This window comes from Ictalurus punctatus, chromosome 9 (assembly GCF_001660625.3).
Source record: "Ictalurus punctatus breed USDA103 chromosome 9, Coco_2.0, whole genome shotgun sequence".
Classification (NCBI taxonomy): domain Eukaryota; kingdom Metazoa; phylum Chordata; class Actinopteri; order Siluriformes; family Ictaluridae; genus Ictalurus; species Ictalurus punctatus.
In genome coordinates this window covers 28363096-28387500 of record NC_030424.2, presented here as the reverse complement: position 1 = coordinate 28387500, position 24405 = coordinate 28363096, and the positions used below count along the sequence as shown (strand labels likewise).

Sequence of the window (24405 nt, the reverse complement as noted above, 5' to 3'; positions counted from 1 at the left end):
GAAGGATCTGGAGAGATTCTGTACGGAGGAACGCTTTCAGATCCCTCGCCATGTATTCTCCAACCTCATCAGGCGTTATAGGAGAAGACTCAGAGCTGTTATTTTATTTTTCACACTATTTCTTTAAATCATTTATTTAGAATTTTCACATTTAAATTTTCCACACGTAGTACATGTGTTTGTTAAAATATTTTTCACATTATTTTTTAAAAAACAATACATTTTTCAACAATTGAATAAAAAAAAAAAAATTCCACATGTAACGCACGTGACTTTATTTTGCACACCTGATTTTTTTCATTCGATTCATTTTCCATGAGTTTTTTTGGTTGTCTGTGATCCAATATAGTTCACAAGACATCACGTGTGTTTACGTGAATCCACATTTGTCATTTCAAGCTATAACATGGTACCGTCACACGTTTTTCACGTTAAACGCATAATCCCACGTGAAATGTGTATATTTTTTTTCCATTTGAACAGAATTTCTACTTTGTACCTTCAGTTCAGAAATGCTTGTGTATGTTTTGTGTCAGTGTTCGCCCGAACATCTACCTCTGCATGGGAGACTACTCCGCACAGTACAGGAAGTGGTATTATGAGGTGGTGGTGGAGAAGGCGGAGCCTTTCGTGACACCTGAGCCGTCTCACCTGAGGGTGGGTTGGGCCTGTAGCGCAGGTTACCACCCCCCTCCAACGGGAGGTCACAGCTGGGGGTCAAACGGAGTCGGAGACGACCTGCGCTCATACGGCTTCGACGGCCTGCACCTATGGACAGGTGAGACGTGACAAAAATACAAAACTCAACCTGTATCTCTTACACAAACTCTCTTAGTTTCTTTTAGTTTGCTTTTAGTATGTTTGCTTTTAAAAATATATATATATTTTATATTAGTTTGTTATTGTTAACATATGTATCATAATAATAATAATAATAATAATACCACTACTACCACTACTACTACTACTACTAATAATAATAATAATAACAATAACTTTCTCTGGGTAGATATGTGCAGTGTTTTTCTTTAGTTCATTTATATAATTTTAATTTTAATTTATTTTAATTTATCATTCATATTTTTATTATTTAGTTGATTTAGTAGATTTTTCGTAAGCTCTTATTACATTCCCCTAATTTGTTTAGATTCAAATATTCTTTTCATTTGATTACATTTAATTTCCTTTCGTTTCTTTTTCTTCACTTCGTTTATTTGTTTTTGGCGACATTATTTTCTTTCACACTTGACCTCTATTTAAATCGTGTCATTAAATGAGTTCTGTGAGTAAAAGTATTAGACCGAATGGTTCACTCGAGTGGATTCATCATTTTAATGACACGAGTCTGGCGTTCTGTAATCACGCATGATTTAGTTGCAGTACTTTCATCCGAGCGTAGGTGGCGTGGGTCGCAGGGTCAGCTCGGTCAGTCAGCGTCTGCTGAGGGAGGATGATGTCATCAGCTGTTGCCTCGACCTCGGTGCGAAGTGTATTTCTTTCCGAGTGAACGGGCAGCCGGTGCAGGGCATGCTGGAGAATTTCAACACCGGCGCGCTCATGTTTCCTGTGGTCAGTTTCTCCGCTGGAGTCAGGTGACAATTTTCATTAAGTCCTTTCAGATGTTTCTGGAGAATAAAGTTTTTATTTGCATTTCTTTCAGAATTGTGGAATTCATTATTATTCATTTAAAAGAAGGGATAAGAGGCAGAACTAATCGGTATCGGTATCGGTATCGGCCGATATCACTCTGAATAATCGCTTATCGTATCGGCTGAGAGATCTAGTATCGCTGCATCTCTAGTGGATTTTATTTCATTTTTAATGATAAATTATTATTAAACATTTCAGCTGAAGTCAGGTGTGGATGTTATTTGATCTTTTACATTTCTTTAAAATGGAATTGCTTCACCTTGTATTGATTATGCTGCAGAAATGAAATCGGTGACCTGGACATGCATTAGAACTCAGCGAGCACTGCGTGTTTTTTTTGTCGCAGGGTGCGTTTGCTGTTCGGAGGTCAGCAGGGGGAGTTTAAATTCCTGCCTCCTGCCGGATTCTCACCGTGTGCTGAGGCTTTACTCCCCAGGGGGCGCTGCAGACTGGAGCTGTGTGAAGAGGTCACACGGGGTCAGGGAAACAGCGGGCGTGAACTTTTAGGCCCTGCTGTATCCGCTGAGCCGGTGGTCTTTACCCCTACACCAGTGGACACCAATCAGGTGAGACAAACCACCGATACCTTCACCTTTGACCTTTAATACGAGCGTTTAAGAGTGATTTTTTAAACTTGTGTGTGTGTGTGTGTGTGTTGAATCAGGTGACGCTGCCTCCTCAGCTGGAGCTGATCAGAGAGAGACTGGCTGAGAATCTGCATGAGCTCTGGCTGCTGGAGAAAACCGAGCAGGGATGGACACACGGGCCGGTGAGTCCAAACACAAGGACAGCATCACACCAGTCTCTCACATGGTAACCATGGTGACAGGGAAAAAATGGAGACAGAAAGACATAAAGAGAGAAAGAAAGAAAGAAAGAAAGAAAGACTGAATGAAAGCAAGGACAGACATAAAAAAAGAAAACAAATAAATGAATAAACAAAGAAACAATGAAGAAAAATAAAAGACTAAAAAATAAAAGAAAGAAAAAAAGAAAGAACACAAAAGCAATTGCATTTGTTTTTCAGGCAGGTGAAAAAAAAAAAAATCACCTGACTCACTACATGGTACCCGTAGTGACGGGTAAAGGAAAGAAAGAAAATAAGAAAGAAAAAAAGGAAGACAAAAAAACACAAGATAACAGAAAGGAAGAAAGGACAGACACGAAAAAAGAAAAACAAAGAAAGAAAGAAAGAAAAAGAAACAATCGAGGAAATATTTTAAAAGGAAAAAAAGAATCGAAAGAAAGATAGAAAAGAAAGAAAGAACACAGCAGCACCATTGTTTTTTTTTATGCACACACGCAGGTGATAAATCGCTCGACTCGCGACATGGTAACCATAGTGACAGGGAAAAAAGACAGAAATAAAGACAAAGAAAGAAAGAAAAAGAAGACAAACACAAGACTAAAGAAAGGAAGAAAGGATCGACAAATAAATAAATAAATAAATAAATGAAAGTAAAAGAAAGAAAGAACACAACAGCACCATTAATTTTTATTTTTTTTATTTTTTTTGCACACAGGCAGGTGAAAAATCACTCGACTCGCTACATGGTAACCATAGTGACAGTGGCAATATAAAAACCAAAGAAAGAAAGAAAGAAAAAAAGGTAGAGAGACTGTTAGTCATTGTTAGTGCTTGTTCTTTGGCTATATAAGTGGCTCTTATTTAAAAATTTAGTCCCGCCCCCTCCCCATCCCCCAAGATTATTTCTTACAAATGAACGAGGGATACACCGAATGTCGTGTACACACTGTGGGAACTCCTTTAACCTACATTCAGATTGATTGGATAATTACACAGAATAGATCACTACGCAGTATAAAAACAGTCTGTGTGTGTGTGTGTGTGTGTGTGTGTGTGTGTGTGTGTGTGTTGTGTGTGTTGTGAAGGTGAGGGATGACAGTAAACAGGTTCACCCGGGACTGGTGGAGTTTTCCAAACTTCCAGATCAGGAGAAACGCAGCAACCTCCAGGCCGCTGAACACACCCTGAGGTACTGCTCTTCCTGCATAATAAGAAGAAAGGATTTATTCAAAAACGTAGGCAAAGTCCACTGATTGGTTGTTTGAGACTCCTGGCCAACCTATCAGAGTCATGTCACATGGAAGAGTTTCATTATTCAGAAGAGAAGCATGGCAGATGTAGTGTCGTGACAGAAGAGCGTAGACGTTTAATAACATCTTCATACGTGTTTTTACACGTTGATCTCTACTTAAAATGATGGACATATGGGGATATATTCAGGGGACAGTTATTCCCAGTCCTTATGACTCAAACTCTTCAGTCTTGAGATGTTTCCTACTTTTGATCCTTTCTCACTTCTTTCTCCAGGTCTCTGTTGGCTCTCGGAGCTCGTATCGGACTGTCTGATGACCACGTAGAGGAGAAGGTCAAGTACGTCCGGCTCTCAAAGAAGTACGTCTCAAACAAGACGCCCTGGAAATAAACCACAACGGGACTGCATTACTAGATGTTTTTAATCCTTATAGTCTGTTCAGATCAAAGTGCCCCGTAACAGAAGAACAGTTCCGTAATATTTTTAATCATGAAGCTTCACGCACTTGATTTAAAACTTCATTAAGTCCATTTATTCAAATGATTATAATTCATATCTCTGGGATTAAAAAACAAACCATATAGTATAAGGATAAATATAGGATACATCAGTAGCCTTAGCTCCAGACAAACAGAATTCATATCCGGATTATAATTTATAAATCATAGTTACCCAGCAGACGGGAAATGAAGAGGAAATAAAGACGCTAGCTGGACTCGAGTAATATCTATGCGATGGGACGTGAGGATAAAAGACGACATGTCATCAGCTGAAACGTTGGCCAAGAGCTTGCTGACTTGTGTCCAGGTCACAAACATGATGTGCTACATGATCACATGGGAAGAAAGACAGAAAGAAAAAAAAAAAAAGCACATAAAAATACAAAGAAAACAGAAAGAATGAAATAAAGGAAAGAAAGACACGACCTCGTGACAGACAGAAGGACAGGCAGAAATAAAAGGCGATAAAAAAGACACAAACTAAAGAAATACACAAAGAACAAAGAAACAAGGGCAGAAAGAAAGAAAGAAAGATGAAAAGAAAGAAAGAACGTTAAGAAAAAGACGAATACATGAAAGAAATAGGCAATATATAAAGGAAAAAGCTAGAAAATAGAATGAAATGAAAGAAAGAAAGAAAGAAAGAAAGAAAAGAAGCCCACTGAAGCGTTCACATTTAGTTTTTTTGCTCACAAAGAAAAAGGGGAAAACACAAAGGGAAAATGAAGGAAGGAACAAGGGAAGGCAGAAAGAAAAAAGTAAATAAAGATACAAAGAAAAGAGAAAGAATTAAATAAAGGAAACAAAGACAAACGAAAGCAAGCAAGCAAGCAAGAAAGAAAAAGCAATAAAAAAATGAAAGAAAGAAAGAAAGAAAGAAAGAAAGAAAAGCGCACTAAAGCGTTCATATTTACATTTGCTTACAAAGAAAATGGGGAACAACACAGGAAAAAAGAAGGAATGAACGAGGGAAGGCAGAAAGAAAAACGTAAATAAAGGTACAAAGAAAAGAGAAAGAATTAAACAAAGGAAACAAGAACAAACTGAAGAAAGAAGGAAAGAAAGAAAGGAAGAAAAGGCAATTCACACAAAAATGAAGGAAGGAAAAAAGAAAACAGAAAGAATTAAATAAAGGAAACAAAGACAAACCAAATAAATAAATAAATAAATAAATAAATAAATAAAAGGCGATTCAAAGACACAAACTAAAGAAAGAAAACAAAGAAACAAGGCAGAAAGAAAGAAAGAAAGAATGAAATAATGAATGAATGAAAGAAAAGACAATTGAAAGACAAACTAAAGAAAGGATACAAAGAAACAAGGCAGAAAGAAAGATAAAAACAAAACATGAAAGAAAGAAAAGGCAATTAACAGACAAACTAAAGAAAGAAAGAAAGAAAGAAAGAAAGAAAGAAAGAAAGAAGCAAGCCCTTGGCCAGTAGGCTAGCTAATGAATGTATGATTTGTCCACCCGGAGTAGAAGGAGAAAGACCTGAAGGCCAGTGTAATGTAGAGAACATTGTGCAGAATGAACAGTATACAGTATGATTGTTAATCAGAGAAAGGCAGGTCTCAGCAGACCGTCCTACATCCAAACCCGAAATCTTTCACCTGTGCAGGCATGAACTGTGGAACGGTTACATGCCGGCTCCGGTGGATCAGTCCGGAGTTTCTCTAAGCGCTGCTCAGGAAGCTCTGGTGGAAGCGCTGGCTGAGAACGAGCACAACATCTGGGCCAGAGAGCACATCAGGGAGGGCTGGAGCTACGCACCACAGCAGGTGGAGTTAACACACTAAGGGACATATGGAACTGTGTGTGCAGGAAATAATCTCACCAGGAAATGCCATTTAGTCATAGAAATGCAATATGAACAGTATATCGTGTGTGCGTGCGTGTGTGTGTAATACATCGTGTGTGTATGTACATTTTTGTGTAAACCCTCCCAAAACAACTGTTTTATGGCAGCAGCACAATGCATAAAATCATGCCTCGAATTAAAGTCATTAAAGTTATGTCATTAGCTTAGCATTTTGCTTCTCGCATTTAGCATAATATGCTATCTCGCATTTGTTCTGCCTATTGCTATTAGTAGCCGTGTTGCCTTTTTTCAGTTTTGTTCTCTCTTGCTCTCGTATATCTCTGGCCTTGTTATTACCTTAGCATGCAGTGCCCTCCACTAATATCGGCACCCTTGGTAAATATGAGCAAAAAAAGCCTGTGAAAAATTGTCGTTATTGTTGAACCTTTTGATCTTTTGTTAAAAAAATTCACCAAAATACTCTGCTCTCTTGGATATCAAACAACTGCAAACCTTCTGACCTGAAGACACAACTAACTTCTGCGGTTCTCCAGCTGTGATCCTTGGAGATTTTTTATCCACTCGAACCGTCCTCTTCACAGTGCGATATAGACACACGTCCGATTCCAGGTCGATTCATAACATTTCCAGTCGACTGGAACTTCTTAATTATTGCCCTGATGGTGGAAATGGGCGTTTTCAATGCTTGTGCTATTTTCTTATAGACACGCCCCATTGTGTGAAGCTCAACAACCTTTTGCCGCACATCACAGCTATATTCCCTGCTCTTACCCACTATTAAGAACGACTAAGGGAATTTGGCCGGTGTGTTACCTCATATTTATACCCCCGTCAAACAGAAAGTCATGGTTGAACAATTTCCTATTCCTAGTCACCCAGGTGTACTAAATAAATGTAAAATACCAATGGGAATATACTTCAAATGTAATTTTCTCATATGAATTCATAGGGGCGCCAATAATTGTTGCACACCTATATTTAACAAAGATATTTTTTTTATAAACCTGTGTTTTGTTTGCAATTGTTTGATATCCATGAGAGCAGAGTATTTTTGTCATTTTGTTTTTTAAACAAAAGATCAAAAAAAGTTAAACAATAAAGACAATTTTTCACAGCCTTCTTTGCACATATTTACCATACACGGGTGCCAATATTAGTGGACGCCACGGTATCCTAATCTATTTGAGACTTTTGTTTGTTTACAAGGCCCCGTTTGTTAGTTGACTTGATTGTACTGTTATTCGGATATTCATGCGTATTTAATATCACTTCACTGTTCATTACAGCCTTCTGCTCTATGTATTATCCATCATCCTACCTACGGTTTTCAATCAGTAAGAACACTTTTTGTTGTTGAAAATGATTTGATTCGAATGAGAAATAGTATCATTTCATGTTTCAGGACATTAAGGGGAAGAGGAGCCCTCATCTGGTGCCGTTCTCTCTGTTGGATGAGAGAAGCAGACAATGTGCAAAAGAGTCAGCGAGGGATGTGTTAGGAACCCTGCTTGGTTTTGGATACACTGTAGAAGCATCAGAGGAATGGCAGTGTGAGTTATTAGCACATAATAATAAACAAAAACAATAACATCTGGTAGGTTAGCACAGTCAGAAGCTACTATTAGGATTACCAGGTACGTCACCTTATCACTAGAAGATTACAAGTTTGATTAGTGCAAATGCCACAGTCGTTCTTGCCCGGGAATCTCTTGGTGCATTCGTCTTTCCTCTGTGGATACTCTGCAGAAGACAGCAGTAAGCCATGAGATTATCCATCCATCCATCCATCCATCTTCTATACTGCTTATCCTTTTTTCAGGGTCACGGAGAACCTGGAGCCTATCCCAGGGAGCATCGGGCACAAGACCGGGTACACCCTGGACAGGGTGCCAATTCATCGCAGGGCATGAGATTATCCTTCGAATCTTAATTCTAAGCTATTTAACATAAGCAGTCTGATTAGTTTTGATAGTCCACTTTAGTCTGACATGCTAATCCTATTCTAACCGTAATTCTGAGCCAGAAACTAGAAAATGAGAAGAACACTGCAAAAACGAGATTAAAAACACACAGTCTGATGTGACAGAACAAGAACAATTACAGGTAATTAGGTGTCTACAATCATTAAGATACAAACAGGAAGTCTGAACAAACAGGAAGTGTATACAAACAGGAAGTGTGAACTCGATTCCAAAGCACTACTAATTTGACACGACGTCTTTATTTCTAGCCCTGGGCCCTGACGTGAAGGCTGCGAGTGAGGAGAGGGTTCGGATATTCCGTGTGGAGCACACGTTTGCAGTGCATGATGGGAAATGGTATTTTGAGTTTGAGGCAGTCACTGCTGGAGAGATGAGAGTGGGATGGGCTCGAGTGGGATGTCAAGCAGATATGGAGTTGTGGTCAGACGAGCAGGCCTACGTGTTTGATGGCTCAAAGGTATCTATTTGACCGTTGTCTATTCCCTGTGCGTATATAGAGACAATTCGGATTGAACAATTCGCCATTAAATGCTTTATCATTTCAGTTTATTTGGTAGCACAACTGCTTTCCATCCAATTTGCCAAAATGATTTTCAGTTTAAAGGCAATTCTAGGAATAATGCTGTTGGTCTGTTGGTCTCATTTGTGTAGGGTCAGTGGTGGCATGGGAGCACTGCCCCATTTGGTCATGTTTGGCAGAAGGGGGATGTGATTGGCTGTTTGTTGGATTTGACTCGGAGAACCATGATGGTCACTTTAAACGGAGAGCTGCAGCTGAACACTTATGGCTCTGAAATTGCTTCCAAAGGGTTCACTGCAACTGGTGGTGAGTTTTTCTACAATAATATATGGTTTTACGTCTATGCCAATTTAACACGTTATTACATGTTATTACAAGTCTACTGCAATGTAATACACTTGTTACTACTAATAATAACATTGTGCATGGCACCGCTTGAGTATGAATTTTTTCCCCAGATAATTACATAGTAGTAACTTGGCTATTACATTGTAATATGGCTGTTGCATAAATGACTTTTTTCATTTAAACTCATTTTGATTTGTTTATATTTGTTTACATTTTAATTTGTATGATCTTCTGTACCCCAGGCTTTGTTCCTGTGTGTGTTTTGGGTGTGAATCAGGTGGGACAGTTGAATTTAGGCCAGCAGGTCAACTCACTGAAATACTTCAGTGTGTGTGGGCTTCAGGAGGGCTACCAGCCTTTTGCCCTGAACATGAGCAAAGATCCACCTCTCTGGATGAGCTGGAGAGAGCCCTTATTTGTACAAATACCAGAGGACCATCCCCGCTTACAGGTAAATAAAGTGACCTTAATGGTTAGACCATAGAATTTGTGAAACTCAGTTGGCAGACATTCTTGTACATGGTCTACTTGGTTTCAGTTTCAGCAAAGTTTCAGTGATTAGCATTGCCATACTATAGTATTAGTAGTCTGGAATGTTCTCCAAAGAGCAAGCAATTGACCAGTTCAGGATCATCTCATTGCTTAGCATGGAATGAAAAGATCTTCTTTTGCTGGGTAGTGAGGAGGCTGATGGAGTTCCTCACTGACAACAGCTACATAGCACTTCAATAAGGTGTCCCAAGAGTACCTGGCTGTCTGGAACGTTCACAAGTGGCGACCCAGTTGATTAGGGAAGCATAAGAGAACAAGAAAGAGTCAGTGCTCTGGCTCTAACTGGCTACTGCATATGAATCCATCCCCCACAAGGTGGCCCAGATAACCATGACCAAGGACAATGTACCAGGCAAGGTGGTAGCCCAGGAGTCTTAGCAGCATTGCCCTCTAAAGGGAATAACACCAAACTACAGCTTCCCTTGGAGTTGCTAGAAGAGGAATTCAAGGTGTCTCTGGCAAGAGAAGTAATGATGTACAAAAACTACAGTGACTCCATGGCCCAAGATGGTGTGGTGGTCAAAATGAGCAGGAAATGGAGAGCAGAGAAGGCTATGCTGCACTACAATGACCTAGTAGGATTAGCGATTAGAGGAAGGGCTGGACTTGGAAAATTCTCAACTCCCAATTATGAAACAGCTAAAGGAAGGAAGAGATGCAGACTGATCAAGGATGAGGTGTAGATGAAAAGTGGTAAAACAGGTCTATGGGAATGAAACAGCAAGGAGCCTAAATGAGGTGGGTGCAGGCCATGGACAGGAAGGTTACATGGGCGCATCTATGGCAAGCAGAACCACAGTGCATAAATTTCTGTGTTTAAACAGTGTACAACATCCTGCCTAGCCCATCAAACCTCTTCAGTTAGGGTAAAGTAGAGCCACCTGATTGTCCACTGTAGTCCAGGAGAGGAACTCTGGAACACATCCTGAGCTGCAGCCTAAAAGCCCTTGGAGAGAGATGGTACCACAGGCACCATGACCAGGTACTGAAAGCTATAGCATAAACCATCAGCCTGGCCAATAGCAGCAGCAGGAAGTGAACGTGCACCCCTACCCTGATGATCGGATTTGTGAAAGCTGGAGAGCAGAGAGGATCAAGGCACATTTGGTGATCTTGAGCCCATCTGGTCTCTGAGTCAACCAAAAAATCCTCCTTTGGGAGTTGATAGTACCGTGGTAAGATAATTTATACCAGCTCGTTTATACCAGCTGCCCCTGGGTATATATGACCTTTACATACAGATACAATTTTAGAAAGCTAGTAATAAAATAAGTAAAAATATCTCAAAAAAGGCTAGGGTTCTAAGGGTTTGCCAGCAGTAAAAAAATAATTCACACATAAAGAAGAGACATAAGGACTAACAAAAATATCTAATATCTATCCATCCATTTTCTGTACCGCTTATCCTACAAAGGAACCTGGAGCCTGTTCCAGGGAACTTGGGGCATGAGGTGGGGGACCCCCTCGACAGGGGGCCAGCCCATCGCTGGGCACAATCGCACAAACATTCACACACTATGGACAATTTTGGAAAATGCCATTCAGGCTACAATGCATGCCTTTGGATTTGGGGAGGAAACTGGAATACCTGGAAGAAACCCTCGAAGCACAGGGAGAGCATGCAAACTCCATGCACACAGGGCAGAGGTGGGAGTCAAATCCCCAACCCTAAGCCGCCATGCCCCTCAAAATCTAATATCTTAATATATACTGTATTAAACTACCACTACTATGAAAACTACTAGAAAAAGTCAAACAGTGTGTAATAGCTAACGATGTAACCTTTTGTTTAATTGTACTCCCAGGTTAGTTACATTGATGGGACGGTTGGTCACCTTCCAGCTCTGAAGGTCACCCAGCGGTCAGTGGGATTACCCGACAGTCTCAGCACTGATGTTGAGTTCTATCGCCTGAGCTTGCCCATAGAGTGTGTACAAGTATTCACCAATCCTGTAGATGGCACAGTACCTCCAGCTAGCAGTGTAGCCTGCCACATTAAGGAACCAGAAGAAGGGGAGGTGGACTCTGACTTTGAAATGCTGATGAAGTCGGCCCACAGACACACAGGAACTAGAGATGAACTAAACAACCATAAGGATCATGCCCAAGAAAAGACTTCCAGACTTAAGCAAAGGTCAGTTCACTGTAATCCATTGTAGTCTTTCCCAAAAAGGGCTTGTGAGGGCCATGCGTTTGTAGTAAACCTCATATAACAAGTTTAAATAAAACCAGTGACCACTTTAGCTTATTCTGTAAAGAAATTAGTAATATAATTGGACTCAAAATTGCCCATGCCATTGCATGCATTGCATCTATCAAACAAAATGAACAACAAGGGTTCCAGCACTAGTTTCTTTAAGATAGGTGATTTGGTTTAGTATTATTTTCTCGGATTTGCTTTTTGGCTCAGAGTTTGGTGCTTTATAGGTTTCTTTTGAAGAAGAAACCAGGATTGAACACTAGTGGCTCTTCAGCCCGGCTGCTGGAGGAGGTGCTAGCGATTGAGAGGGACAGCGCTAACCAATTTGCCAACTGCACTAAGGTTAGAGACTAAAAACCTTTAAATACAACCCCAATTCCAAAAAAGTTGGGACAGTATCGAAAATACTTGTAAATGATTTGCACTTTGACTTAAACAAAAAACGTATAAAGATGAGGTATTTGATGTTTTATCTATCAACTGCATAGTTTTTTTTTTTTTTGGAGATAAACGTTTATTTTTAAATTGACGCATACAGCATGTTCCAAAAAGTTGGGACAGGGGCAATTTAGGACTAATAGCAATGTGAGAAGTTGAAATAAGAAGGTGATGTGAAAAACAGGTGAGGCAATTGTCTAATCATAGTATATATCATAGGAGCCTCCAAAAAAGGCCTAGTCCTTCAAGAGCAAGGACGGGTCAAGACTCAACAATCTGCCAACAGATGAGTCAGTGAATAATCCAACTTTGAGAACAACATTCCCCAAAGACACATTGGTAGGATTTTGGGCATTTCACCTTCTATAGTGCACAATATAATTAAAACATTCAAGGAATCCGGTCAAATCTCGGTGCGTAAAGGGTGAGGCCGAAAACCTCTTCTGAATGCGTGTGATCTCTGATCCCTCAGACAGCACTGTCTTAAAAACCGTCATGAGTCTGTAATGGAGATCCTGTCATGAGCTCGGGAATACTTTGGTAAACCTTTGTCACTCAACACCATTCGCCGCTGCATCCACAGATGCAAGTTAAGGCTTTACTGCGCAAAGCAGAAGCCGTACATCAACACTGTCCAGAAGCTCCGACGACTTCTCTGGGCCGCTGACAGTAGCACAGTGGAATCATGTTTTGTGGTCCGACGAGTCGACATTTCAAATAGTTTTTGGACAAAACAGCCGTCGTGTTCTCCGGGCCAAAGAGGAAAAGAACCATCCAAGCTGTTACCAGCGTCAGGTCTAAAAGCCAGCATCTGTCATGGTATGGGGGCGTGTCAGTGCCCATGGCATGGGTAACTCGCACATCTGTGAGGGCAGCATTAATGCAGAAAGACATGTACACATTTTGGAGCAACATAGGCTGATATCCAGAGCAGGACAACGCCAAACCACATTCTGCCCGGATTACAAGCGCATGGTTGCGTAAGCAGAGAGTGCGGGTGCGAGCATGGCCTGCCTGCAGTCCTAACCTGTCACCGATTGAGATCATGTGGCGCGTAATAAAGCACAAAATAAGGCAACGAAGACCCCGTACAGCTGCACAGCTGAAGAAATGCATAATGGACGAATGTGGGAAAATTCCACTTGCTAAACTTAACCAACCGGTGTCTTCATTCAGCATCCAAACACTTAATAAGTGTTCTTAAAAGAAAAGCTGATGTTACACAGCGGTAAACAGTCGACTGTCCCAACTTTTTTTGAGTGTGTTGCAGTCATCAGATTTGAAATGAGTGTATATGTGTTAAAATAATGTGATAATAATGTGTTTTCAATATAGTATAGGGTGAACTGAATTTTTAGATTATTCTTTTTTTTTTTTGCATTTTCCATACTGTCCCAACTTTTTCAGAATTGAGGTTATATATGGTTCAGACATTGTTATTTTCTTATTTTTGTCTTCTGGTCTTTCTTTATTTTTATTTCTTCTGCAGTACTACTATTCTGTGAAGATCCTACATGGGCAGGATCCATCCTGTGTCTGGGTTGGATGGGTAACTTCAAACTTCCACTCTTATGATCGAACCTTTGACCCGGAGAGAGTGTGTAGTGTGTCTGTCACACTTGGGGACCAATGGGGCAAAGTTCTTAAGAGGTTAATGACATCATCATTGTGTCTATCATATCATATCCTCCCAAGCGAAAGTAACAGAAACTATGTAATGTGCCAGATTGTTTTGATGTGAATCTGTTTGTTTCCCCAAAAGTATCAAGTGCAGTTGCTGTTACATGGTGTGTGCTGGAGAGGGCAGTAGTCTCTCCCACAGCCAAAGTAGCATAAGGCTGGAGATAGGCTGTTTGGTTGACACTGCGACTGGATTTCTTACCTTTACTGCTAATGGAAAGGAGATAGGAATCTTCTATCAGGTAACTACTCCAATAGTTCTTACCATGACTTGTTCTTGTTGCTATAATTTGCCCTTGAGCTTAGTCTGAGACTTTCAGGCTATACTACCTACCATGATTATGTATTCTTCTCATTTTTATATACGTAATTAAATGGGGTGTTTTCTTTACTTCTTTAGGTGGAACCAGGCACTAAACTGTTCCCAGCAGTTTTTGCCAAAGCCACCAGTTCTGATGTCTTCCAGTTTGATCTTGGACGAATTAAGGTAAACCATTAGTCTGATAAGCTATCTAGATACTATCTATATATCTATATACACCCAAATACTGTAGTTAAGGCATTTTGGCTTGTCCTTTGGGTAAAATAAAATAAAATTTGACTTGTATAGGACTTTTAACAATGGTCAAAAGGCTGCCAGAAAAGAAAAAATCCACACTTTGTAAAATGCTTATGTTTCCTGGAATAAAACTGGCAATTCAACCGACCTGGAAGTGACAAAGTTTCACACTATTGTCATTGATTGGAAAGTTGAGGAGTTCAAACACTACCATCCTGTACAATTCTTTTAAAATTAGAACCAATACTCTCCCTGTAGGGTGCGTTGCCACTGTCTGCTGGTTTGTTTCGGAGCGAAAGGAAAAACATGGAGCCTCAGTGTCATCCCAGGCTTACTGTCCAATCCCTGATACCCATGAGGTGGACACGGATCCCTGAACATGCCCCACAGGTAGAGCTGATACGGCTTGAGGAGAGGCATGGCTGGAGGGCACAGTGTACAGACAGTCTACAGGTCATGACCCTGCACATCCCTGAGGAGGACAGGTCAGAGGGCAGGCTGTGTGGGAACAGCTATCATGTTTTTACAATGTTTTGTGGCTATCTGATTTGTAGGTAAATTTCTGTACCATTGACTAGATCACCAAGTGGTGTAAAAGACAGGATGTTTTTAGGTTGGATGACCAGGTCCCAAAAAGGCACAACATTTTTATGGTGTTCCTTAAGGGTCAGTACTTGGCCCCTTTTTGTTTTCTTTGTATATGGTATATGGAATTAAACTTCACACCTATGCCGACGATATACTACTAGCACGTTTTCAGATCAGGTTCTATATTGTCTATCCAGCAAATTAGCTGATAATTCATTTGAAATTCATCCAGTGTCATGCAAAATAGTTTTTAGCTGTAGTTGTAGTAATAGTTCGAAATAATAGTATATTACTGTTTTCAGTGGAACATTCCTCTTTTGTTCTTGTCCCAGGAGCATCGACATTCTCGAACTCTCTGAATTGGACAACCTGCTCAAGTTCCATGACCACACTCTCCGTCTCTATTCCGCCCTCTGTGCCCATGGAAACATACCCGTAAGCCACGCCTTGTGCAGCCACATCGACCAGTCACAGCTTCTGTTTGCGTTGCATTGTTCTAGAATGCCTGGAAATCTGCGAGCAGGTTTCTATGACTTATTAATGACTGCCCACCTCAGTGTCCATAGCAGTGCCAGGCAGGCTACCATCCACGAGTATATTGTGCCCATGACTGATGCCATGCGGACTAGTACACGTTCTCAAAACAACAGAAAGCAACACAGACTCCCAGGCAGTAACACCAGCACTTCTCTGCGACCGAGAATGCACTTCAGCTCACCTTGTTTTGTTAGAGCTAGCGGCAACAGTTTTGATAACAGGACCAATAGATCTGAGGAGGGTTCCTGTCAATATAGTCCTGAATTCCCAATGGATATGCTGAAAGCTGTAATGACAGCCATGTTGGAGGAGGCAGTGCACTCAGTAGGGAAGAGTATAAGAGACCCTGTAGGAGGCAGCATAGAGCTAATGCTTGTTCCTCTTCTCCAACTCCTCCACACACTCCTACTCATGGGTGTATATCATCACTCAGATCTACGGCGTGTGCTTTCCTTCATCCTTCCCTCTGTTTACATGAGGGAAAATAATGCAGGAGAATTAATAGATGGAGATGGAGAGAATTATTACGAGATACTGGGGAAGGAGAAAGAAGGAAGAGCCCTTCCTGAACAAAAGACTTTGTTACAGATGAAGCTACCAGAAGCAGTTAAACTACAGGTAAGCAAGACTATAATAATAATTTTGCTAATTTTGTAAGTGTTCAGTGTAGCTGAAGTATGATCACCGATACAATCACTGGATTGCTAAAAGTTCACGCCATTCCATTTTCCTAAGTTATTCAGGAGTTTTTAAATGTTTATTTATTTATTTATTTGTGCTTTTCCGTCTCCACTTTCCCGTAGTTGTGTCACCTGCTACAGTATCTGTGTGACTGTGAGGTGCGTTACAGGGTCGAGGCCATAATGACCTTGTCTGCTGACCTTGTGGGTCGTCTCCAGGGCAACCAGCGCTCTCGCTACATGAATGTCATGGAGGCACTTAACATGTCTGCTGCTCTCACTGCTCGCAAGACCAAGGAGTTTCGCTCTCCACCTCAAGAACAGGTAACCTAGAAAAGTCCACAGTCAAAGATCATGTATAGTAACAGTGCAGATTTTCTTTCAGAGTGGAATCAGTTCTATTCACAAACAAATTATCTCTAAAGATCTCTACCAGAGGCTTTAAAGCAATTCATCCAATAAAAATTTAACTCTGAACACTGTCCTAATCCTTCAGATGAACATGTTGCTTAACTTCCGAGACATGGAGCAGGATTGCCCCTGCCCTGAGAAGATTAGAGAGTTGCTCTGGGATTTCCATCTGGACCTCAGAAGTAATTGTGGTAACTGACTACAGCCAATAATATTTAGCATGGAAATATTTCATCCTGTTTGTTTTATTTACTTCGATCATGATGTACAAATTAAACTGGATCATTTTGACCTAAACATGAGTTTTTATTTTTGTACTTAACAGGAGTTGAAACTGATGAAAACTTGGGTGCTGAAGATGATGAGAGTCAGCCTATCCGGAATCGATTAAGAGACCTGGTGGACAAAATGTCTCGTCTAAAGAGGAGGATGTCTGGTGTGGTTGAAAAGGATGTTGTGGCTAAACCTGGTAGGAAATTCAAAATAACAAGACTAGTTTAATGGCACGGAAATTTTAATAGGGAGGTCGAAGAGGAGTAAGTATGATCCAGATGATGAAAATGTTATGAATTGTTATAGTGAGGGGGTTCATGGTTGTTAGTGCCATGCGATTTCTTTTGATCCCTTTTCTCAATCCCATTCTCTCTATTTCTCTCCCCAGTTTCTCTTCAGTGGCTGATCTCAGACACTGTGATGCGTTGGACTCACGAGGGACCGTTGGAAGACCCGGTTTTGGTACGGGCCGCATTTGGACTCCTACGTTACCAGTACGCCGGCCTGTCTGGCAAAATGGCCGCCCCGTTACAAAAAGCCTACTGCATCACGCAAAACTCGGTAGAGGACACGCTTGGCCTGCAGGAGGCACTGGGACGTATCCGCTCACTACTTACAGCTAGAATGGGCATAGAAGAAGAGGAACTCATGATCCGAGGACTTGGGTAAGAGACACGTGATGTCAAAGACAGTTAATGAGACCCAGACTAAGCTTCCCCTTGGGACCAATATTCTTTTCTCTGTAGTGATATCATGAAAAATAAAGTGTTCTACCAGCACCCGAACCTGATGAGGGCACTGGGTATGCACGAGACCGTCATGGAGGTGATGGTTAATGTCCTGGGCACCAGAGAATCCAAGGTAGCCGTGCATTCCATGTACAGACATGTTTTTTTCAGTAAATGTAGCATTCATTTTAAACTAAGACATAGACCTCTTTCAGGAACTATGTAAATGTTCACATTGGTTATGTAATGTAATCTCATTGAAAAAAAAAGTTCTCTCCCCATAAGGAAATCAGGTTTCCAAAGATGGTGGCCCACTGCTGCCGTTTCCTGTGTTATTTTTGTCGAATCAGCCGCCACAACCAGAAAGCCATGTTTGATCACCTGAGCTATCTATTGGACCACAGCAGCGTCGGACTTGGTATGTTCGTCTAGCACCATGCTAATGCTACTGACGAGTCTCCATGATTACATGGGTTTAAACGTATTTATGTACCCTATGGTATACATTATCGTTGTTAACACGACATACAGTAATAAAATCGCTTATGATAATAAACTAAACCTAAACTAAAGGGGTGTTACGTGTTTTGAGGCATGCGGTTAGCGTGAAGCTAATTCATTAGCTGTTACTCTTGAGCCATTTGGTTTTTGGTTAAACCATCGTTAAACTAGAAGAAAATTGTTTCCTTAACATTGTTTCCTAAATGAATATAGTAAATGTTTATCAGGGTTGCTTCTGAACCTTTGGGGGGTCTGAACAACATCCTACTACTGCTTATCAGCCTGAGAACACTCTCCCTGCAGTGAAGCATGGTGATCGTGGTAGCATCATGTTGAGAATTACCCTTGGTGTCTTCCAGGAACAGGTGTATTTATATTAAGATCATGTGACACTTTCAGCTACACTCAACTAATTATGCGGCATCTGATGGCAACTGGTTGCCCCAGAACTCATTTCGGGGCTTTACAGCAATATGAGAGAATATTTACGCAATCACAATTTAGTTGTAATGAGAGAAGTTTAACACTGACGTCTCCTCAGCATCTCCCTCCATGCGAGGCTCAACTCCTCTGGATGTGGCTGCGGCTTCTGTGATGGACAACTACGAGCTGGCATTAGCGCTCACAGAGCCAGACTTGGAGAAGGTCAGGACCACTGGTGTTTACTGTCTCCTCTCATACATTATTTATCGGTCTGGTTATATTTTATAAAATGATGTGTAGGAAGTATGTTCACTACGACAAGCTCCACCCCAGTGGTTCTTGGCATGTACTACAAATCTATTGTTGAATGACTCACACACCATGCCACATGTGCTTAAACGATATTTAACCAACTGCTGTGTTCCTGTAGGTGGTGCAGTATTTGGCAGGCTGCGGTTTGCAGAGTTGTACACTGCTGCTCTCTAAAGGATACGCAGACATCGGCTGGAATCCTGTCGAGGGCGAGCGATACCTGGATTTACTGCGCTTTGCTGTCTTCTGCAACGGTGAGAGAACGGTCACAATCGTTTTTTCGTTGTTTTTTTTAACCGAGATCCTCTCAGCTTTAACGGACCATTAATAGACATGCTACCCTTGCGCAGGTGAAAGTGTGGAAGAGAACGCATATGTCGTCGTCCGGCTCCTGATTCGCCGCCCCGAATGCTTTGGCCCCGCCCTCCGAGTAGAGGGAGGAAACGGTCTCTTAGCAACCATGGAGGATGCCATCAAGATCTCAGAAGAGGAGAGTGGAGAGTGCTTTTCTAAAGCCTACCAGTCCAGTAGCACACTGTTAGTTACACTGTTTGCTCTCTTTCGTTCGGCATATGTTTTTTTTAAAATTGTCCGACAAACTGTTTTTATTTGTTCCTCGATCATTCAGCGACACTCTTGATGATGAAGATGATAATGTCATCCACATGGGACACGCCATCATGACCTTTTACTCCGCTCTTATAGACCTGCTGGGCCGCTGCGCTCCAGAGTTGCACGTGAGTGATCATCGTTATAGAAATAACGCAGTTAATGTAGAAAAAGAAATACTACAATTAAATATGTCTATGTGTATAGCTGATAGAGGCCGGTAAAGGCGAGGCTGTTCGTATAAGGGCCATCTTGAGATCTCTGATCCCCGTGAACGACCTGGAAGGAGTCATCAGCATCCCTTTCCCACTCCCTTTTCTGGACAAAGGTGCACCATTTGGTTTTTTCACCAACCCTGCTTGCGAAATCATAGCAGGAGACTATAGTGGTATGTTTTCTAAAATGTCACGTTGTGCCACTGGGTGGCAGAGTCGGACAAATTTCAAGCCAACAGGGGACTGTTGTGGTTGCAGGCGATTCGGAAGGATAATGGTCCGAGGAGCTTAATAATATCGCGTTAAAAACATACGTAGCTTGCCTAAAATCTCCATCAATCAGTTAGCTAATGCTAGATAACTATAGGTCACGTTCTTAGCTAGCTTTGTTCAGCTAACAAATGAGATTATGGCATCTATTTGGGCAGCACCTCCGCTTTCAGTGTGTCCTAGACATTTTAATTGAAAAACATTGCGTTTTAAACAAAACCGTAAGCATCAAGAGACTTGCATGCCTTAAATTTCTATTATAATGCTGTGAGTTTCTATGAAATATGTATATGCATATGCCTGGCTATTGCAGGCTAGACCACCAATAAGCATCATTTAGCCAATGACAGGACCGATGCCAAGCCGTAAGGATCTCCTAGAGCTACACCATTTGAAAGTGTTAGTTTAAATGAATAATGCTCCATGTCTTTTAGTGCTAATCCATAATAATAAGCGCGTAACATTTTAGCTGGTGTTAATCCGAGCAGCATCTGGTTGCTAGGCTACTCGGGTCTATTTACGAACAGTAAATGGGTCTAATTTCCATTCATTTCCAAACAATTCTTTTTAAATGAGTCACTCAGGTGAATGAATCTGTTTATCTGTACAAATAAATTGTGTAAGTTGTATAGAGTAGTATAAAGTGCTTGTATATAACCTACTTGGTGGCCATTGGTCTAGACAGAGATTAAGGCCACTCTCCTCCAGCAGGTTTTTTTTTTATAGTTATACGTTTTAAGTCGTAATTGCAACTGGTCCTGATTTTGGTCAGGACCAAGATTTGCTCCTCTAACATTCAGTGAATCAATGAGTCCATCAGTGAGTTGGTTTTGGATTCACTTGGTCAGAGCTGAAGGTTCCAAGCTTTTCAATTGGGATTGACTTAAACTTAGAGAGTTATTGAAATATTTGACATTGAAGAAGATTTAATGAATATACGACAGGTAGAATGGTCCATGTGATTGCACTCTGCATGAATGTAAAGGCTAAAGTTTGAATATTGGCCCAAATAGCACCTACGATTAAAGTCAATGCGTTTTAAACTAGACACTAAACACAGATGAAGAGATTTATCGACTTTTCAAAGAAAAATCTTCATTAAAGGATGTCCTTTTTTGGTTTATTTCAGATGGTTGCATGATGGAGCCGGACATGTCCAGGTGCTTCTGTCCAGATCACAAGGCATCCATGGTGCTGTTTCTGGACCGAGTCTATGGTGTCCAGGACCAGAACTTCCTGCTCCACCTCCTTGAGAAAGGTTTCCTGCCAGATCTTCAAGCAGCCGTCAGCATGGATAATGTGAGCCCCCCCATCCCCAAACACCTTTCTAAGATTAGATTATTTAATACTTGAACACTTTTATGATGTACCATAAAAGCACTCAAAGACTAAATACAATGATATATGAATGAGATGGATAGTCCTAGTTGTAATTTTCCGTTTAATTTCGCAATAACGGCTTCCACGCTCATTATTCATGAGCTTATAAAATAGCACTTGATCCAGCACATTCTATCAGGATGCATTTGAATTGTTTTCTAACGTGAACGAAAAGATAATCGTGCGCACAATTTATCGAAGCCACAATATTATAAATTGAGATTATAAAAAAAACGAGTGTGGCGTGTCGTACAATATATGGGGTGATATCTTTATTGCCTTCTCCATCGCTCTGTAGAGTGGACTGGGTAGTACGGACATGGCGTTGGCTCTGAACCGTTACTTGTGCGGGTCCGTGCTACCATTGTTAAGTAAGTGCTCGTCGCTGCTGCGTGGACTTCCTCTCGTTAGGACAGGAACGGTGGACGACTTCCTACAAGCACTCTACCGTCTCTCTAAAGCCAGCAGCCTCACCAAAGCCCAACACGATGCCATCCAGACCTGCCTGCTCTCTGTGTGTGGGTGAGTTCTAGTGTCACGCTAGTTCCACGTCAGGTACCGCTTCTCATTTCTTTAGCCACACGGCACTTTTACTGTTTACATTTACATTTGATACTGTTGTTGTTGTTGTTGTTGTTGTTTTTGTTTTTTTTAACTTGATTTTTTTCTTTCACCTAGTAAATTTGACGTTTGCTTCCTACATTTCAAAAGAAAACACTCCCACTTTCTACATTTCTCTCAAATCGAACGTTTGTAAAGTCATAAGGAGACCTTTTAGCATCAGATGCCTTCGAGTCCTGACGAATAAACGTGACCGCGAGAATGAGTATGAGTCAGCATCGTAATGATTATCTCGAGGAACGCCTTTTTTTTTTTAGCTTAATAAAATGATGAATGACACTTACTTTAAAAAAAAAAATAAAAAATTGACCTTTTTCAGTCAGCATTTTCTATCCCTGTGTTTTTTTTTTTTTTTCAGGATTAAATGAAAGTGCTTATATGCCTACTCAAAAGAAATCTGGCAACCTCCGAGGACTAGATGGAGGGAATTTGCACAGTTTGAGAGGAGAGCTCAGAAAAGCAACTTAATCACATGATTTATTGTGTTTTATTCTTATTATTATTCTTATCACAGATATATTTCATTTCATACACGTGTTCATACTGTCATAACTTTTGAACTGGAGTCTCTGACTCTGAATACGACCTCTAGTTTTATTCTCAGACTTCTTTTTAGTCTAAAAGATTAGGAATAAAGCTATTGTTAGTTAACCTTAGCTAACGTTTTCAAACCTTCCTCGGATACTCGGTGAAAAAGGCACTAATTTACCATCAGCAACTTTTCTCTTGTGGTGTGACTTTCTTATCTGAATCTTCCTTGTGTTTTTACTTTCAACTGCACAAGTTTATACTTTTCTACTTTATATTGAGAGAAAAATTTGAAGCTGTTCTTCTACTTCTATGAGAGAATTGATTTAGATCAGTATTGCACTTTTACTCGAGTGGAGAATTGCAGTATTTTACCACTTCGACTCCTGACATCAGCGTGTGTATGGATCTATTTTCGTGTCAGTTCGTGTATTTATATCGTATTATAGAAAACTGAAGCCGTCCCTGTTGCAGCCCCTACTGCGAAGTCTAGCGGTTGACGTCCCACGGCTGTCCGAGAGCACCAAGATGCCACTTAAGGTCTTCATTGTTACTGATTTACAGTAAGGAACTCTCCATCTTTACTCTTCCTAATTTTGTGACTCTCTTGCCTACAGCTTCTGACCGATCATTATGAGCAGAACTGGAAGTACTACTGCACGACTGGTGGACGTGGAGCGTTTGGCTCCGCCTCAGAGGAGGAGCTTCAGCTCAGCAGGAAGCTGTTTTGGCATGTTTTCAGAGCATTGACCAAAAAGGTTTGTTTTAGGAACTGCTCTAAACTTCGACAGGAGGCTCGAGGATCATGTTTTTCGTCGAAACAGATAAATAGCGTTGTGTACAAGCCAAGAAAATACACACAAATACAAAATGATTCTTTGTAGTAATGTAAAAAGACGGACTTTCCAACGAATGGAAAATGGTCTGCACTTATATGGCGCTTTTTTAACATTAGCGGTTCTACAAGGCGCTTTACACTGCGTCTCATTCACCCATTCACACACACACCAGTGGTAGCAGAGCTGCCACGCAAGGCGCTTGGGGTTCAGCGTCCTGCCCAAGGACGTGTGGCGTCACGTGGGCCGGGAATCGAACCGGCAACCCTACGATCAGCGGACAACCCGCTCGACCACCTGATCCACACGATGATTCTTGTGATTTTTCAAGTTTTAATAGTAATGTCTGGAATGACTTACAGTACAAACTACAACACCTGAACGTCACCATACATCAGCGAGTGGAACTACAACTGAAATCTTCAGACGGAACACGATGGACACACAGTATTACTTTTTCTCCAGGTCACACGGCAGCAAATATTAATTGTTGGGGTGCTAATACTTTTCGAGTGGCAGAAAACAAATAAAACAAACAAACAAACTGTGCAGCATTGCGACATTTAGTCTCGAAGTATCAGTCATTGCACACATTATTTGCACGAAAGGGTGCCAATAATTCTGTCTTTGACATCCCAAATACCATGGCTTGTTTTTTGTTGAATCGCTACCCGTTGAGACATGAAAGGATAACGCTGTAAATGATATATTGATATAAAACTGTAATATACACCATGCACGTGACGATCCTACAGTACCATACATGTCTATATACAAAGTTGAGCATCGTTTCCTGTTTGAAATTTTTTTCCTCCAGACGTATGACGCCGAGACGTCCGAGGCGTCCGTCGGATGTCTGGTTGCCGTGTCCGGTGCTGTTCCTCCTGATCACGTCGACCTCACCTGCACAGCTGGCTTGGACACGCACTCTTCACTCGACTCAGAGGGACGCTTCTGTCCTCAACCTCTGGACACGTCCGAGTGAGCACACACGGATTTATCTTAAATACACAATCTAGGATTTGATCTTAATCAGTATTAATTATACTATATAGTGAATATGTGTCGGATTATTCGTTTTGGTTTACGGCATTTGGAAGGCGCTCTTATATAGAGCCACTTACCTTCACCTCATTTATACATCTGAGCAGTTGAGGATTAAGGGACTTGCTCAAGGGCCCAGC

General features: G+C 41.1%; 1 protein-coding gene across 9 annotated transcripts in view; it reads left to right on the top strand.

The window, feature by feature from the left end:
* Positions 1-24405, top strand: part of ryr2b (ryanodine receptor 2b (cardiac)) — an 88366-nt gene that overhangs the window by 15895 nt on the left and 48066 nt on the right. For 6 of the 9 annotated variants that reach the window (XR_008397021.1, XM_053682785.1, XM_053682781.1 and 3 more), the window contains exons 18-51: positions 537-778; positions 1400-1592; positions 1997-2216; positions 2315-2419; positions 3544-3647; positions 3986-4069; positions 5830-5989; positions 7433-7580; positions 8261-8469; positions 8664-8838; positions 9123-9331; positions 11238-11566; positions 11860-11974; positions 13560-13720; positions 13833-13992; positions 14151-14237; positions 14568-14794; positions 15230-16052; positions 16238-16438; positions 16611-16716; positions 16851-16994; positions 17187-17463; positions 17545-17659; positions 17797-17944; positions 18569-18672; positions 18881-19016; positions 19113-19299; positions 19391-19499; positions 19579-19699; positions 20986-21155; positions 21535-21758; positions 22835-22925; positions 23003-23143; positions 24039-24202. Coding sequence is in view for 8 of the 9 variants with exons in the window: in XM_053682785.1 (XP_053538760.1) it covers positions 537-778; positions 1400-1592; positions 1997-2216; positions 2315-2419; positions 3544-3647; positions 3986-4069; positions 5830-5989; positions 7433-7580; positions 8261-8469; positions 8664-8838; positions 9123-9331; positions 11238-11566; positions 11860-11974; positions 13560-13720; positions 13833-13992; positions 14151-14237; positions 14568-14794; positions 15230-16052; positions 16238-16438; positions 16611-16716; positions 16851-16994; positions 17187-17463; positions 17545-17659; positions 17797-17944; positions 18569-18672; positions 18881-19016; positions 19113-19299; positions 19391-19499; positions 19579-19699; positions 20986-21155; positions 21535-21758; positions 22835-22925; positions 23003-23143; positions 24039-24202 (6189 nt within the window). In the remaining variant the exon portion in view is untranslated. The remainder of the gene's footprint in view (positions 1-536; positions 779-1399; positions 1593-1996; positions 2217-2314; positions 2420-3543; positions 3648-3985; positions 4070-5829; positions 5990-7432; positions 7581-8260; positions 8470-8663; positions 8839-9122; positions 9332-11237; positions 11567-11859; positions 11975-13559; positions 13721-13832; positions 13993-14150; positions 14238-14567; positions 14795-15229; positions 16053-16237; positions 16439-16610; positions 16717-16850; positions 16995-17186; positions 17464-17544; positions 17660-17796; positions 17945-18568; positions 18673-18880; positions 19017-19112; positions 19300-19390; positions 19500-19578; positions 19700-20985; positions 21156-21534; positions 21759-22834; positions 22926-23002; positions 23144-24038; positions 24203-24405) is intronic. The other 3 variants (XM_053682786.1, XM_053682784.1, XM_053682782.1) reach the window with 2 other exon arrangements.